This window comes from Salvia hispanica, chromosome 6 (genome assembly GCF_029641045.1).
Source record: "Salvia hispanica isolate PSC_SH4W2 chromosome 6, Shi_PSC_v1, whole genome shotgun sequence".
Classification (NCBI taxonomy): Eukaryota; Viridiplantae; Streptophyta; class Magnoliopsida; order Lamiales; family Lamiaceae; genus Salvia; species Salvia hispanica.
Genome location: NC_142697.1, coordinates 13909982 through 13924348, shown reverse-complemented (window position 1 = coordinate 13924348; position 14367 = coordinate 13909982). Strand labels below are relative to the sequence as shown.

Below are 14367 nucleotides of genomic sequence, written 5' to 3'. Positions count from 1 at the left end.
TAAGACTAATACTTCCTCCGTTCCATAGTAATAGAGTCATTTTGTTATTTTGGTACGTTCCATTGTAATAAAGTCATTTCCCTTTTTGGTAAAAGTCAACACATTTTCTACACCTACTTTACTCTCTCTTACTTTTTTCTCTCTTCATCTCTCTACCTTTTTCATTTTCCACTTTATTCTCTCTTTACTTAACTCACCTAACACAATTTTTTTAATCTGTGTCGAAAAGTTTTGCCTCTATTATTATGGAACGGAGAGAGTATAATTTTCGTTTATTAATTTGAAAACAACCAAAATGACTAGAAAATTTCAACAAAAATACTCCTATATAAAAATTTTAGTCAACTTCATAATATTCAATCACAAGCATTTATAACAACCGAACGAATGCTAAATAGAATACCTCTTATTTTTCCATCAGGATTAATATTATTTTTTTGTACTTTTTCAATTCAGCTGAATATTATATTAAATAACAAAAATTAATAGTTTTAATCAATATTTATAGTGTCCATGAATTAATAGTTTTAATTAAAAAAATTTATTGATATTTAAAAACTGAAATTTAATATTTAATTTTGTAAAATTAAATCTAATATTGAAATAAAGAAACAAAGTAAGGATGACAAAAGGGAAGAAGAATGATAATTTTAAAATAATATCAGATATAGTACATAACTGAAATAATATCAGATTTAAAATGTTAAAAATGTAAAAAGATCAAATTGTCCAAACCCCCCAAAACCTCTCAAAATGGTATTTTTGTCTCGAAACAGTGCAAAATGACCGTTTTTTATAATAACCCTTAGTCAAGGGACTACTGGTGATATTTTTAAAGTTTATGGACTATTTTCGAGATAAATTCATAGTACAGGAACTAGGGGTGTCGAAACGGGTACCCGCGGGTACCCGCACCCGACGAGTCGGGTACCCGCACCCGATTTCGGACACAATGGCAGTCCCGATACCCGTCCCGCACTGAGTCGGGTATATCCCGATACCCGAGTCGGGTATCCCGCACCCGATGCTGCGGGTACCCGACCCGAACTTTGACTTATCCAATATGTATTGTGTGTGTACTGTGATATATGCAATATACATATATGTACGTGTACAGTGGTATGTGAACTAACGAATGAGTGTGGACTGTGAAATATCAAATATATATACTAGTGGTGTATATATGTGAACTGTGACCTAACAAATATACTACTCTCGGCCCTTATCATCTTCTCTCTCAACTCTCGGCGAGTGGAAGGGCAGGTGGTGGGTGTGCGGCAGGTGGAACTTGGAAGAAATATATTCAAATTTAGAATTGTATAGAATGGAATGGAAGAGAAATAAGTTAATGAACCCTAGAATCCTAATATTAAAAAAGAAAATCCAAATAAGTTAATGAACCCTAGAATCCTAATATTAAAAAAAGAAAATCCCTAATTTTAAGAATTATCGGGTATTAAGCGAGTATAACGGGTATACCCGGTCGGGTATCGGGTAACCCGATACCCGCAAACATCGGATTTTAAATACCCGCACCCGCCCCGCTACCCGCTTCTGTCGGGTAGCGGGTACCCGTTACCCGTCGGGTATCGGGTTGGGACGGGAATTACCCGCTACCCGCTACCCGTTTCGACAGCCCTAATAGGAACTAATTTTCAATTTCATTCAATAAATTAAATATTAAAAAAGTAGATGGTTGGGCTGGGTTGGATGGCTAGTGATAAATATGGTTTTACAGCCTTAACCCGAACCCGTAACCCACGTTGCCCAATTGCGGATCCACATTTCTCTCACTCTCTCGAATTCCCTCCGCCCTTCCTCCGCCGCCACAGTCTACATACGCCGCTACTGTCTTTCCTGCTATCCTTTCATATTCATATCTACGGGAGCTCGTCTTTTTGCGGACGAACAACTACAAGGTACCGAATCGAGTGAAATTTTAGGGTTTCTGTTGGAATGGCACAATCTGATTTCTTATGGTTTTAACTGTTTTTTACTCCGTTCAGGAAAGAATGGCACACAGACTGCTGAGGGACGCCGACGCTGACGGTTGGGAGCGCTCTGATTTCCCAATTATATGCGAATCGTGCCTTGGCGACAATCCATACGTCCGAATGGTATTTTACAATTTCGTGTAGAGATTGATTTAATGAGCTAGCTTTGAGATGTTCGTGAAACAGAATCTTCTCGTTTTCAGTAAATGTTAGGAATTCCAATTGGCTTCCATTTACAGTGATTTTTGTAAGCAGTTCTACTTTGCACATACTTTTACTTTTTTTTTTTTTTTTTTTTGTAGACAAAAGCTGATTACGATAAGGAGTGTAAGATCTGCACTCGACCGTTTACGGTGTTCAGGTGGAGGCCCGGTCGCGATGCAAGATACAAGAAATCTGAGATATGCCAAACTTGTAGTAAGCTGAAAAATGTTTGTCAGGTTTGCCTTTTGGATCTTGAGTATGGATTGCCCGTTCAGGTCCGCGATACTGCTCTGAGTATTGATTCTAACGATGCTATTCCGAAGAGTGATGTGAACAGGGAGTACTTTGCAGAGGAACATGATCGCAAGGTATGTTTTCCTTCACATTTCTGTAAATCTTAATATATAACCTTTTGCTTCTGTATCCAAGCACTCAAAACACTTGCCATGCACATATCTTGATGATTTTTTTACTACCAATTTGGGATGAATTAAGATAATGATTTGATTAGGAGGTCTCAAAGTTAAATGCAAATACATTTGTTTTTTGTTTCTGCATATTGATCAACAATGTCCCAGCTAACACCTGGAGATGTTTTTGATATGTTTGGCACTACCATTAAATTTTGAAATTTTGTGTTGTTTTGTTTCTGACCTAGTTTGCTGGTTATGACCTCCCACCCATTTGCCTCCTTGCAGATTTGAAGTGTTTTTTTTTTATTTAGATGGGTTGTTTTCATGCATATCTATACTCCAGTTTTGATAACTAATAACTTGTTGGATACAGGCAAGAGCTGGGATAGATTATGAGTCTTCATTTGGAAAGGCTCGCCCAAATGATACTATTTTGAAACTCCAGAGAACTACACCATATTACAAGAGAAACCGAGCTCATGTTTGCAGTTTCTTCGTTCGTGGTCAATGTACAAGAGGCCCAGAGTGCCCTTACAGGCACGAGATGCCTGTTGAAGGTGAATTGTCTCAACAAAACATTAAAGATCGTTACTACGGGTATGTAAAAGTTATTTACTTACATAAAGATATTTTCTTATCTAAATGCATGCATTTCTGTGTATGAAGGCTGAAAAATAAATGTACAAGTCGATTTTGAGATATATCAACAGATTAGCATTTGTTCTCAGCTGAATGCTAATGATATCACACTGGTTGTACTATATTTTGGTCTTCTGAATTAATGGTTTGTGTCTTGATACCTCGCATATTTTGGTGATTGGATAGTAAAATCAGCTGGTTCATTCCATGTCGTATGCTATAGTTTGTATCAAGATGTGGTTTTTGTCAAGCCTCTGCAGTGTACGATAACTTGAATATTTTATCTGTTATGCGTTTTATCCCTGTTCAGCTTTGTGATGCTGGCTTATAATTGTTCACTTTGGATGTACACATGTTAGTATCTACATCTTTCATCTGTTTTACTTTCTGTTTGAATTCCTCTTTCCCCAGTTCGATGAAAAGCTATGTAATTTATTCTGGTCATACTAGTACTATGATCTGGTCTGTGCATAAATCTGCGATTAGTTTACTTCTCATTATATACTGAGTCTTTTGATGTCTTGTTACATGCAATTGCAGAGTAAATGATCCAGTGGCTATGAAGCTATTGAGCAAGGCTGGAGAAATGCCTTCTCTGGAGCCTCCTGAGGACGAGAGCATTAGAACGCTGTATGTGGGAGGGCTTGATGCTAGGATTACTGAGCAGGATCTAAGAGACAACTTCTATGCGCATGGAGAAATTGAGTCTGTCAAGATGGTTCTCCAGAGGGCTTGTGCATTCGTGACTTACACAACACGAGAAGGTGCTGAGAAAGCAGCTGAGGAACTTTCCAACAAACTAGTTATTAAAGGCTTGAGGATGAAGTTACTGTGGGGCAGACCCCAAGCTCCAAAGCTGGAATCTGAAGGCTCTGACGAAGCAAATCAGCAAGCAGCAGTGACTCACAGTGGGCTGCTCCCAAGGGCAGTCATATCGCAGCAACAGAACCAGCCTCTTCAGGCTCCCCCGCCTGGCGCTCAAACACAACCGCCGCCTATGCCATATTTCAACATTCCTCCTCTGCCTCAGCATGAGAGGGCATATTATCCTTCTATGGATCCCCAGAGGATGGGCGCTCTCATTCGGTCTCAAGAGGGGCCTTCCAGCGGGTCCTCTGGATCTAATGAAAATAGAAGCGGTTCTGAACAGCAGCATCAACAAGCTCAGCAGTATGGCTACCCAAGCATGGTGCCCCCTCGGGGTCAATTTTACCCACCATACTACCCGCAGTATGGCCACATGGGACCGCCTCCTCCAGTGCCGCCGTCTAATCAACACTACCCTCAACAGTATCAAGGTAGTGTGCCTGCAGCTCCACCCCCTCCAGCTACTGGGACATCACAGCAGCCATGAATGCTGCATTCATTGTATCACATGCTTGTTTGTCTTGAAACCAGTTTAAACAAAAAACAATCCACCAACCACAGTAATGACTTGAAAAAGTTTTGTAGCCTTGTCTTGGTCTTACTTTTCAAGTTCTCATATCTTGATCTAGGCTGTTGAGGAACACACAACACCTTAGATTTTCAATTATGTTTCCTCTTGTATTTTGTTTTCATCCATAACAGCGTTATTGGAAGACGTCTAAGTATTACAATTACTGTTTATTGCACATTAATAAGATGAGACGAAAAAGTTCAAACTGGAACAAATTTGATCCTATTGACAAACAAGAAGAGCAAGCATGTGGCCCAAATAAATTGGAGATTAAATACTAATCAGATGTACTCATGTTTCCCAGTTAGATTCGAAAAAGGTGACACTGAAATGACAAGTTTAGGTAGATTGTGAAATTTTGCATCAATACTGCCTACCTAAAACAATTTAAATATTACTACATGACAGGAGTTATTCTATGCGAATTCTTTTTTTTTTATGCTTATAAATATAAATTGTCAGCCTCAGTCAGAGCAATGATAATGTATATCAGCTTGTGGACTACGGCCAATGTTTGATACCACTAAGATTTTTCTAATTATCTAACACTGTCCCAATCCTTAGAATTCATTTTTATACAGAACTTCTTTTAATTCAATTAATTTTTTTAACTTATTATATATTGAATTTCATACATATAAATTCAGTTAATGACATTAATGCAAAAATAGTCTTAATACATTACATTTGAATTTTCAATCTTATCCTTCTTTTAGAAATAAATGAAACAAATTTAAGACCTTATCCTTCATACTTAATAATATCGAAACGTAATAGTAAATGATTTGTGATCCTTGTTTATTTTTCTAGAAAACGTATTTAAACATATATTAAATTACTTGAAAAAAGCCTTGCGGATTTATGCAACAGATGTTGAATTGTTGGATAAATGCCTAGAAAATTACATAGAAATTATATTTTCTTTTAAATGTTTTACCTGAATTTTTTCGTAACACAACAGCGAATATTTAAGAATCTTTTGATGTTGGGACCTCAAAAAATATGCAATATGCAAGTAAATACATTTATAATAGAGAGACGTAAAAGAGAAAAATCATAACATGATTAAATGTGAAACTACTCAATGAATTTGATCTTCAACAGCTGTTCGACAGTCTCCCTCACTTAGCAGGTGTAAACAAAATCCAGAGATTTAATGTTACCAATGAAAAATCAAGATAGATCCAAACGCAACAAAGATCCAAACGCGAATCACTAAAAAGATATAAAAAAATCAGGGTAATGGGAATCTTGAAAACAATGAAAAACTTACCTAACAAAACTGATGAAAATCAACCTCTCTCCCCCCTATATTATCCTAACTGATCGCGCTCATATACTACTCTGCAGAGGTTGAGTCTCGAGCGAAAGGTTTTCAGTCAGCGAAACAAGTGATGGAGTATCTGACTGATTGTTCTTGGCAGACTCTCCAGAGTGCTTCTGTACATTAGATATCAGTTAGAAGTAAAACATTTGCATCAACATCAATAAGCTTAAGCATGTGTATATCACAAAAGCTCACCTCATAATCATTGTTTCTAAAGCCATTGGTTTGAGAAACAGGTACACCACTCCTCTTTGCTTTCAGCGCCTTTTCACGATTTTCATAAAAGTTGAAGTCATCGAGCACGCAAGTTTTAGCAGAGTAATTCTTAAATATGCTTAGAATTTCTAGGCCCTGTTTCAGTTCAACCTGCAAGAAACAGGTAGAGTTAAACAGGATCAACCAAAATACAAGCTTGTAATGATGAATTGAAATCTGGGAAAAGGAAATATTTACCTCTTGAGTGTCCCTGCTATAAGTAACGGCCTTATTATCATTGTTTTCAAGGATAATGTGTCGCAATTGAGTGTTGGGGACATCTTTTATGATGTGCCACTTCAATGGGAAGAAGCCATTCCATTTGTCGAGCTGCCAAAAGTCCATATTTTTGCTAAAATCAACATGGCCAATCATCTCAGCAACACCGACAAACTGCCCACTTCCATTCACCTGAAGTACACAACACAAATCTTGTGACTCACAATTACCAGATACAAAAAAAATTAAATACAGAACGCAAAAAACATGGTTATAAGAAGATACATAAGGTATATGACCGATAATAATAACATGACTATAAGAAGATAAAATGATGTGGCCAATAATAACAGCAACTACTAACTTCTTGTACTAGGTCAAATAAAGGAGCACAAACTCACCGAAAAAAATAGGAACACTGGACATTTTTTGCCTGCCTCTGTCGTTTTAGCATCAGCTTCACGGAAAGCAGCATCTAACTTCTTATTGCCATTTGGAGTACTTGACCAGACATCATATTTGATGCATTTGTGAATATCATCTTCGCTATATGACTTGATCACAAAGAACTTTGCACTATCATACACTGCCTCAAACTCTTGTAAGTTGTATTTATCTCTATCAATTGCGAAACCCAATTGTTCGACATCAGCTGGCGACTTAGAGGAATTCTTACTGTCAGCCCTAGGGCCACGAGTTAGTTCACTCGCAGCTTTGACTTCTCCACTTCTGCCAAAATTTTCTCTTGACCTGGATCTGTAGTTGTTGTTCCATAAACCAGCATTCGACTGGTAATTCACCTGACCATATTGCGGAAAAGGACGAGGATTCCGGCTAGTAAATGAAGAGAAGTTTCCAGAAGGCTGAATTCCTCTCATGAGGCCAGATGACTGGAAACCAGCACCAAACTGCAAGAAAATAAAAACCAGGATAAGAACAAACATCAAAGCAATGATATAAAGCACAACAGAAGCCAGAATACAAAATCACATAATCTTTGCACAATTCAATGGACCAAATTATACTAGGCCAAATGAGTTTTTAGTAACAAAGTGAACTTGGGAACAAAATTGCTATTATGAGATTCCAAACAAAAAATATCATACAGTAGTTTCATCCGTTTCTCCTCTCCATGTTAAAATGTGATAGTCAATCATCGAAACAAGCAGCTGGATTTGAAATACATTGATCCTAAGACAATACCTTGTTCAATGGATGAAGAGACTGATTCTGATAGACAGAACTCGAAGAATTTGGCTGTTGTGTTTTGTAATTATAAGGTAAAGCTGAAGATTTGCTTGAGAGGTTGCTATGAGTTTTGGCAACATTAAAGCCATTTGACCTCCCAGAGCCACTAGTGCCTGCAGATTTTACAGAGCCACTTTTATTGCTGGACGAACCATTCCCAGCATAGGTCGAATCATATGTATAGCATGGAAACACCTCTGACCCATATGAGCAGGGATATTCAGATGATGTGTATGCTTGTTTTCCATCAACACCCACAAAACCAGTTGAATATGGACCATAGCCAGGAACGTAATATAGGAGTGAAGCATTATCCTGTTGAATTCCCTGGTAAGTCAGAGAATCATCATACAAGGAGTAATATTCAAGAAAAATACATATTGAAGTACAGACAGAAAAACAGGAATTTACAAATCAAGAAAGCACGCCACAAAGAGCATACCGCATAAGAACCACCTGGAGTGTTAGGAAAACCTTTGTCATCAGGCTGGGTAAAGTTCCCATTGTATCCTGTAGAATATAAGGAATTTAATGGATCAAAAACATATCTAAAATCTTCAATTTTAAGGAAAAAACATCCATCCAACCATTACAGTAAGTACCCCCGTCCCCAAATGCTCGCCCCATTCTGATGGCCAAGAAACAATTGCGTTGATAAGGTTTACAAAGATTGCAGTAAGTTCTAGCTAGTAGCTACAGACAGAAACAAGAGATCACATATGGCAACCTAATTATAGAATTAAACCTCATAAAGTGGCACTGGCACCTCTACAAATCAAACACTGACAAGTTAATGTCTTTACCATATAATATGATAAACTAAACATTTTCATAGCCTAATGTAATACTATTATTATTCTCCAGAACTCCTGCACTACAGTATTTCTGTTATACTATAAAGAAAGCAATCATTTATTTCAGTTGAAAATGTCAATACTGTTCACTTTTGCCATTTTCGTCCGTCCCCCATTAATTGTCCACTTTCACTTTTACCATAAATGGTAAGTAGGCCCCACATTCCACTAACTTATTCCACTCACATTTTATTATGAAACCAATAAACAAAAGTAGGACCCATATTTCACTAACTTTTTAACTCACTTTCCTTTACATTTCTAACCCGTGCCGGAACCAAAGTGGACAACTAATGGGGGACGGAGGGAGGAAGATATAAACTGTTCTAAATTCCTGATGGAGATGAAAACCTTACCCGGATAATAATAATCATAACAGCTGGTAGGTGGATAATAGGGACCCTGCTCCGAACTTACAGATTGATCAGTTGCACTTTTTCCAGGCACAACATTGCCCCCAGCAGATACAGACGACACAGGCTCGGATGGAAATCCATCTTTCACCTGAAAACAGGAGACCTCAGGTTAAGAAACATAATAGTATTGTGTTCCCAATATGGGAAACCTGTAGAATACAATTTTTTTACTTTCTGATTCAATTGATGCCATTATCATAGAATCATAAATTGCAAAACAATATGCATGCATCTCAATTATAACGAGTGCAAGAAAGAAAAAGAATATGATGAAGTTGTTTTGCACAATATTAATCCCTGATTTTGGTAATACATTCGTGTCCAGTCCCCTTGAAAATTTATTTGTGAAAAACCATAATCATGGATTGCTGTGTTGCTGTAATACTGTCAGAAAACTTTTAAAGTATAAGTACATTTTGAGAGCTGAAATAATCAACTGAAGGAACAAATAAAGGAAGAAATAGGATGAGAAGATGAATATGATTGAAATGTCTAACAAGAGGAACTGCAAAGCAATCATGACTATTGAAAACACCACTTCAGTGACGAAGGTGCACCTGCTACTACTCTTGGGCAGGTAACAAGTAACAAAGGAGCTCAGAAGGGTTTTACATTAGTTCTTTTAAACAAGGGATGAAGCGCACATATACATGAAGAGATTTATACAGTAGAAGAAGATGCTGTATATGAGTACTATATGTTACATGAATATCAGGAAGTATATCATATGACAACAAAGCATGTCTTAAAACAATAAGACAAGCTAGTTTCAGAACGAAATAAACCAAAGACAACCAACTCTTACCATATCTTTATCAGGAATATTGATTGACGATTCAGACTTCGCAACAGGAGCGTTTAGCTGATCTGTGTGCAAGAAAATGTAATCAGATAGTACATTTAATAGTTTAATACAAGCTATACCTGAATTAGATCACACATGTCCATAGCAACCCAAATCAGATTTACAAGACTAAAACGTTCAAGGAAATACCAATATTGCAGGGAAGAAGTGTCAATCAGTTTTCTTCATGCATATGGCATCATATCAAGTAAACAGTTAAATTTTCGAGTGATTATTTGAGAACATTGCACCAATGCTATGGTGAGAGTTTGCACACTGACAAAACTCCACCATGGGCACCACAATGGTATGTCTTAATAACTACACAATAGAAGTCATACTACATTCCTACAGCTAACATTGACCAAAGAACCAAAAGGACATACATGTTTCTGTTTTCTTTTCTCCGGCCATATTAAACTCCAATATTATCTCGTTGATGGTTGACCTGCAACAAACAACAATTTTTTTTAAAAGGTAAGTGGCCAGCACATACTTATTTTGCAAGGTGGGAAAAATTGCATAAGCATTGTGCAAGATCAGGAGTCAGTCACGTTTTATATAATCACTTCAGTTTACCTTTCCTGTAGCCAAAACATTAAGTTCTGTGGAAAATCAGAACATTTGGTGAATATTGAAACATAATCAAAATTAAAAAGGCAACCCCCATACCCCTAGCAAAAGGAGATGCTATTCTTCTCTCATAAGAAAGACGCTCAAGATTCTTGTCTCTTTAGAAATTCCAAGATATTAATGTATATGGAAAAATACACTCAACTTTTACTAACCAAAAGAATAATAATAATAATAATAATAATAAAAAAAAAATAGAGAGAAGGGAGAGAGGACTTCTACGTGGCTCATGTATAAACAAGAAAATTATATTTTCAACTATTTTGGGGGGAATGGGGGAGCACACCCATAAGAAATGGGATACCCACGGGAACTCCTGAAATTTTGTTTGACTTGGTTGAAGAGACAACAAATAGAAGAGACAGTTTTAACTTCTGATAGCAACAAGTAGAGAAAGCCATTCCCTCTTACATATAACCACAAATTCATAAGGGCCAAACAGAAGGCATAAATCCAAATAACCAAAGATTAATAGTGACCTCAATTCATAACATGTCGAGATAGAAATAGTAGTACTATTAAACAGCGCATACACATAGAGAATAAATATCTATTCTGCAGAAAATTAGCAATTTTTGAGCCAGACCGAGATACATCAATCTCAATAAGTCATAGATTTGAAGAAGAATGAACCGATGAAGCGTGACTGAGATTTGGAAGCTAAACCCCAAAAGCGAAAGATGAACACGAAAATTCAAATATCTTCAGCTTCATTTCTGAAATTTATCATTTTCGGTATGCATGAAGCAAGATTACCATCTACAGTGTAAATGCACAGAAGCTTAACACGATGAATTCATGAAACTAGAAAAGCAGAAAGCAACTCGAGATCCATTCCGCCTTCAAAATCGGCACCAAACAAAGAAAAGGATAGCAAAGATGGGCGAGAAAAAGGATAAAAACATACCTATTATTGAGTTTGAAAATTGGTCCAGCCACAGAATGGGGAAACCGCCGTCAAATATACGAATCAGCGAAACGGCTTTCCCAGTTGAGAGTAGAGAGGCTGCGGGAAAATGAAGAGAGGAGAAGGAGGCGAAGGTAGTGAGGGGAATGTAACAAAACCCTTGAAAGATCCGACGGCTCTCTTGATTGCATAGAGGAGTAATACGAGCCGTTGGATCGAGAGATTCCATTTAAATTTAAAAATAATGCGCAAATTGCTGTATAGGATTAAAATGGAAATTTCGTATTTAAGAGAACAAGTTGTTTTCGAATTCTCCAATCACTCAACCATCATTGATTCGTGCTTAAAACTCAGATATTTTCTGGTGGTCGTTTTCAATAATTTAGTTATTAGTTACTCCCTCCGTCCCCGAATAAAAAATACTAATTTTCATTTTAGTCCGTCCCTAATTAAGAGTAGCACTTCATTTTTACCATAAATGGTAAGTAGGTCACACATTCCACTAACTCATTTCACTCACATTTTATTATAAAACAAATATAAAAAAGTAGGTCTCACATTCCACTAACTTTTTCAACCAACTTTTCTTTACATTTCTTAAAACCCGTGTCCGGTCAAAGTGTTACTCCTAATGGAGGACGGTGGGAGTATTTCACTACTTAATTTAAAACTTTGAATGATGCAAACCACCGGCGGAACTAGGGGGAAAGAGGGGCGGTCGCCCTCTTCCGATCGTTCGAAAGACATAAACTTTTCCTTGAATCGAGCTGAAAATAGCATATTCTTCCCCTCCGTGAAGTGTAGAGGTCTAGGGTTCAATACATTTTCTATTTACCAATTCATATTTCTTCTTATTATCAAAATCATACCTTTAAATACTTTATGAAATCTAAACTTTTACTAAATTGCATATATTATGTTGTTATATTTATTCTTTAGTTAAAATTATTTTTTATTTTATGTTAATGTTTTTTTGTCTTAAAGTATGACGTGTATTTTTCGTGCTTTTATATCAATGAACTAATAACACACAGGTATATCAAATAGTTCTAAAATTACAACTTTTCTGCAAGAGTACAAATGTAATTGTAGTAAAAGAGTGTCGAACCACAGGAAGGCGTACGGTTATCTAATTCGAAAGCAAGTAAATTTTTTGAATTTTTGGATTGAGAAACCAAATTGAAACAAAAATAAGTGAAGAAAAAAATGACGACACAAAATAAAACCAAGAGAGTGAGAACATTGCTCATAATATGCTCCAATTGTGAATTAACTTAATGGACCAATAAAGCTAGTTATGGATTAAAGATTAATCTAATGAAAGTTGTAAATATCTCGTTCATTCTACTCACACTGAACATGTTCAAATCTCAAACTCTTTATCTACGTTTTCACCTTTTAACCAAGTTAAAGAGACATTGGCTAAAAGACATGATTGAATAATAAATCAGGCCGGAATTATTATTTAATGTAAAAAGCACTGTAGAAAAAGATCATAAATTAATATTAATCCATAGAATCCAAAAGTAATTCACGTCTTTCACAAATTAGGAGCAACGTAAAAGTTTAGTTACACATCTACAACCAATAAAGAAGAACCATAGAACACATAAAATTGATGTGTAGATGGTAGCAAATCTCCTCCAGGATGATGGAAGTTGAATGATTGCACCTCCAATCTTCCTCTCTTCCTTTCTCCTCTCTTTTCCCCTCCTTTCTCGTCTGGAAAATTTGAATAACGCCCTAGAAACCGCTCCAAAAACCAATTTGAAGACTAAATTCGGCAGTTTTCGAGAAAAATGCCCGACCCGGGCATTTTTTATGCCAACCCAGGCGTTTCTACTGGACCCGGGCGTTTTCGCCGTGTTCGCACTGCTCCACGCAACCTTCGTCAAATGGCCATAACTTCTTCATCCGAGCTCTGATTAAGGCGTACAAGGTACCCACGCGAAGCTATTTCAAAGACGAAGATAATGGTGGTAAGATAAATGAATTTGGACACCATCCTAATAGACAACGAACACTTTGAATCAGACCCCACCGCTTTGGCTCATTGTAGTCACTCCACATGTACATCTATCAACTAATATATAATAATCAAACTTTAATGATTAATTGATAGATGATTTTAATATCAAAAATAGGAGAAATCTTGAAGTAGAATTAGCATCATTTGATTCACATCAAAGTACTTATAATTTGTGATCCATGCATCTTACTATTGTTTATGTAACAAAATAAACATTTTAAATATTTTTGAAATCTAAATATTTATTATATTTATATCACTTTTGAATATAATATTTACGATGTTTATGAATGTATTTAATATTTACGATAGTTTTATATTTTAAATGAATAATACATATTTGCAAGTCATGTTTATATTTTATTAATGAAGCTAAAGTTACTTAAATATTAATATAATATTATCTATTTTATTATTAAAAATAATATCAAATTAAATATTTAATATTTAAATATTAAATTTATAAATATTTAAAATATTAAATTACGCTCCTGCCATTTTCTAGGTCTAGATCCACGACTGATACAAACGCAAACATTGTTAGACGTACACTATAAAATAAAATGAATAATTCACATGCTTGTTCTTCATAGAAGGGCTACACAATTAGATAACATCTATTGCACAAGATTAATGGATGGAAACCAACATTGAGTCAAGGAGAAGGTGAATATAGCTTGAACAATGTTAAAAATGTCCTAAATCAATATATTTCCATTCAGTTGATAATATTAATAGATAGTATTGATTAATAATATGACCAAGTTATAAATTACTATTCCCTCCGTTCTAGCTCATGTCAAGAGGAAAACCTCTTCAACATTATTCTCTCTCACACTTTTTTTCTATCCAATTTAACTTATTAGTATCATTTTCTCAAAACACGTACCGAAAACAAATTAAACATTTAAGCTAGAATAGAATGGAGGGAGTACTATTTTGTACTA

General features: G+C 36.0%; 2 protein-coding genes across 3 annotated transcripts; one reads left to right on the top strand and one right to left on the bottom strand.

Annotated features, from left to right (window-relative positions):
* Window positions 1–1754: 1754 nt before the first annotated feature.
* LOC125207107 (zinc finger CCCH domain-containing protein 40-like) lies at window positions 1755–4798 on the top strand. Its single transcript, XM_048106323.2, has 5 exons — window positions 1755–1919; window positions 2007–2117; window positions 2297–2566; window positions 2985–3208; window positions 3791–4798. Exons 2-5 carry the CDS (start codon window positions 2013–2015, stop codon window positions 4602–4604), a joined length of 1413 nt encoding a protein of 470 aa, XP_047962280.1. The 5' UTR covers window positions 1755–1919; window positions 2007–2012; the 3' UTR covers window positions 4605–4798.
* A 955-nt stretch (window positions 4799–5753) lies between these two features.
* Window positions 5754–11554, bottom strand: LOC125205920 (YTH domain-containing protein ECT4-like). 2 transcript variants are annotated; one of them, XM_048105129.2, is made up of 10 exons: window positions 11392–11554; window positions 10238–10299; window positions 9813–9874; window positions 8948–9095; window positions 8180–8247; window positions 7693–8064; window positions 6891–7397; window positions 6469–6681; window positions 6211–6381; window positions 5754–6128 (listed from the first exon to the last, which is right to left on the bottom strand). In XM_048105129.2, the coding sequence occupies exons 2-10, from the start codon at window positions 10263–10265 to the stop codon at window positions 6021–6023; spliced, it is 1677 nt and encodes a 558-aa protein (XP_047961086.1). In that variant the 5' UTR covers window positions 10266–10299; window positions 11392–11554; the 3' UTR covers window positions 5754–6020. The 2 variants fall into 2 exon arrangements, with proteins under 2 accessions (XP_047961086.1, XP_047961087.1); XM_048105130.2 differs by having other exon boundaries at window positions 7693–8052.
* Between the last annotated feature and the right edge of the window lie 2813 nt (window positions 11555–14367).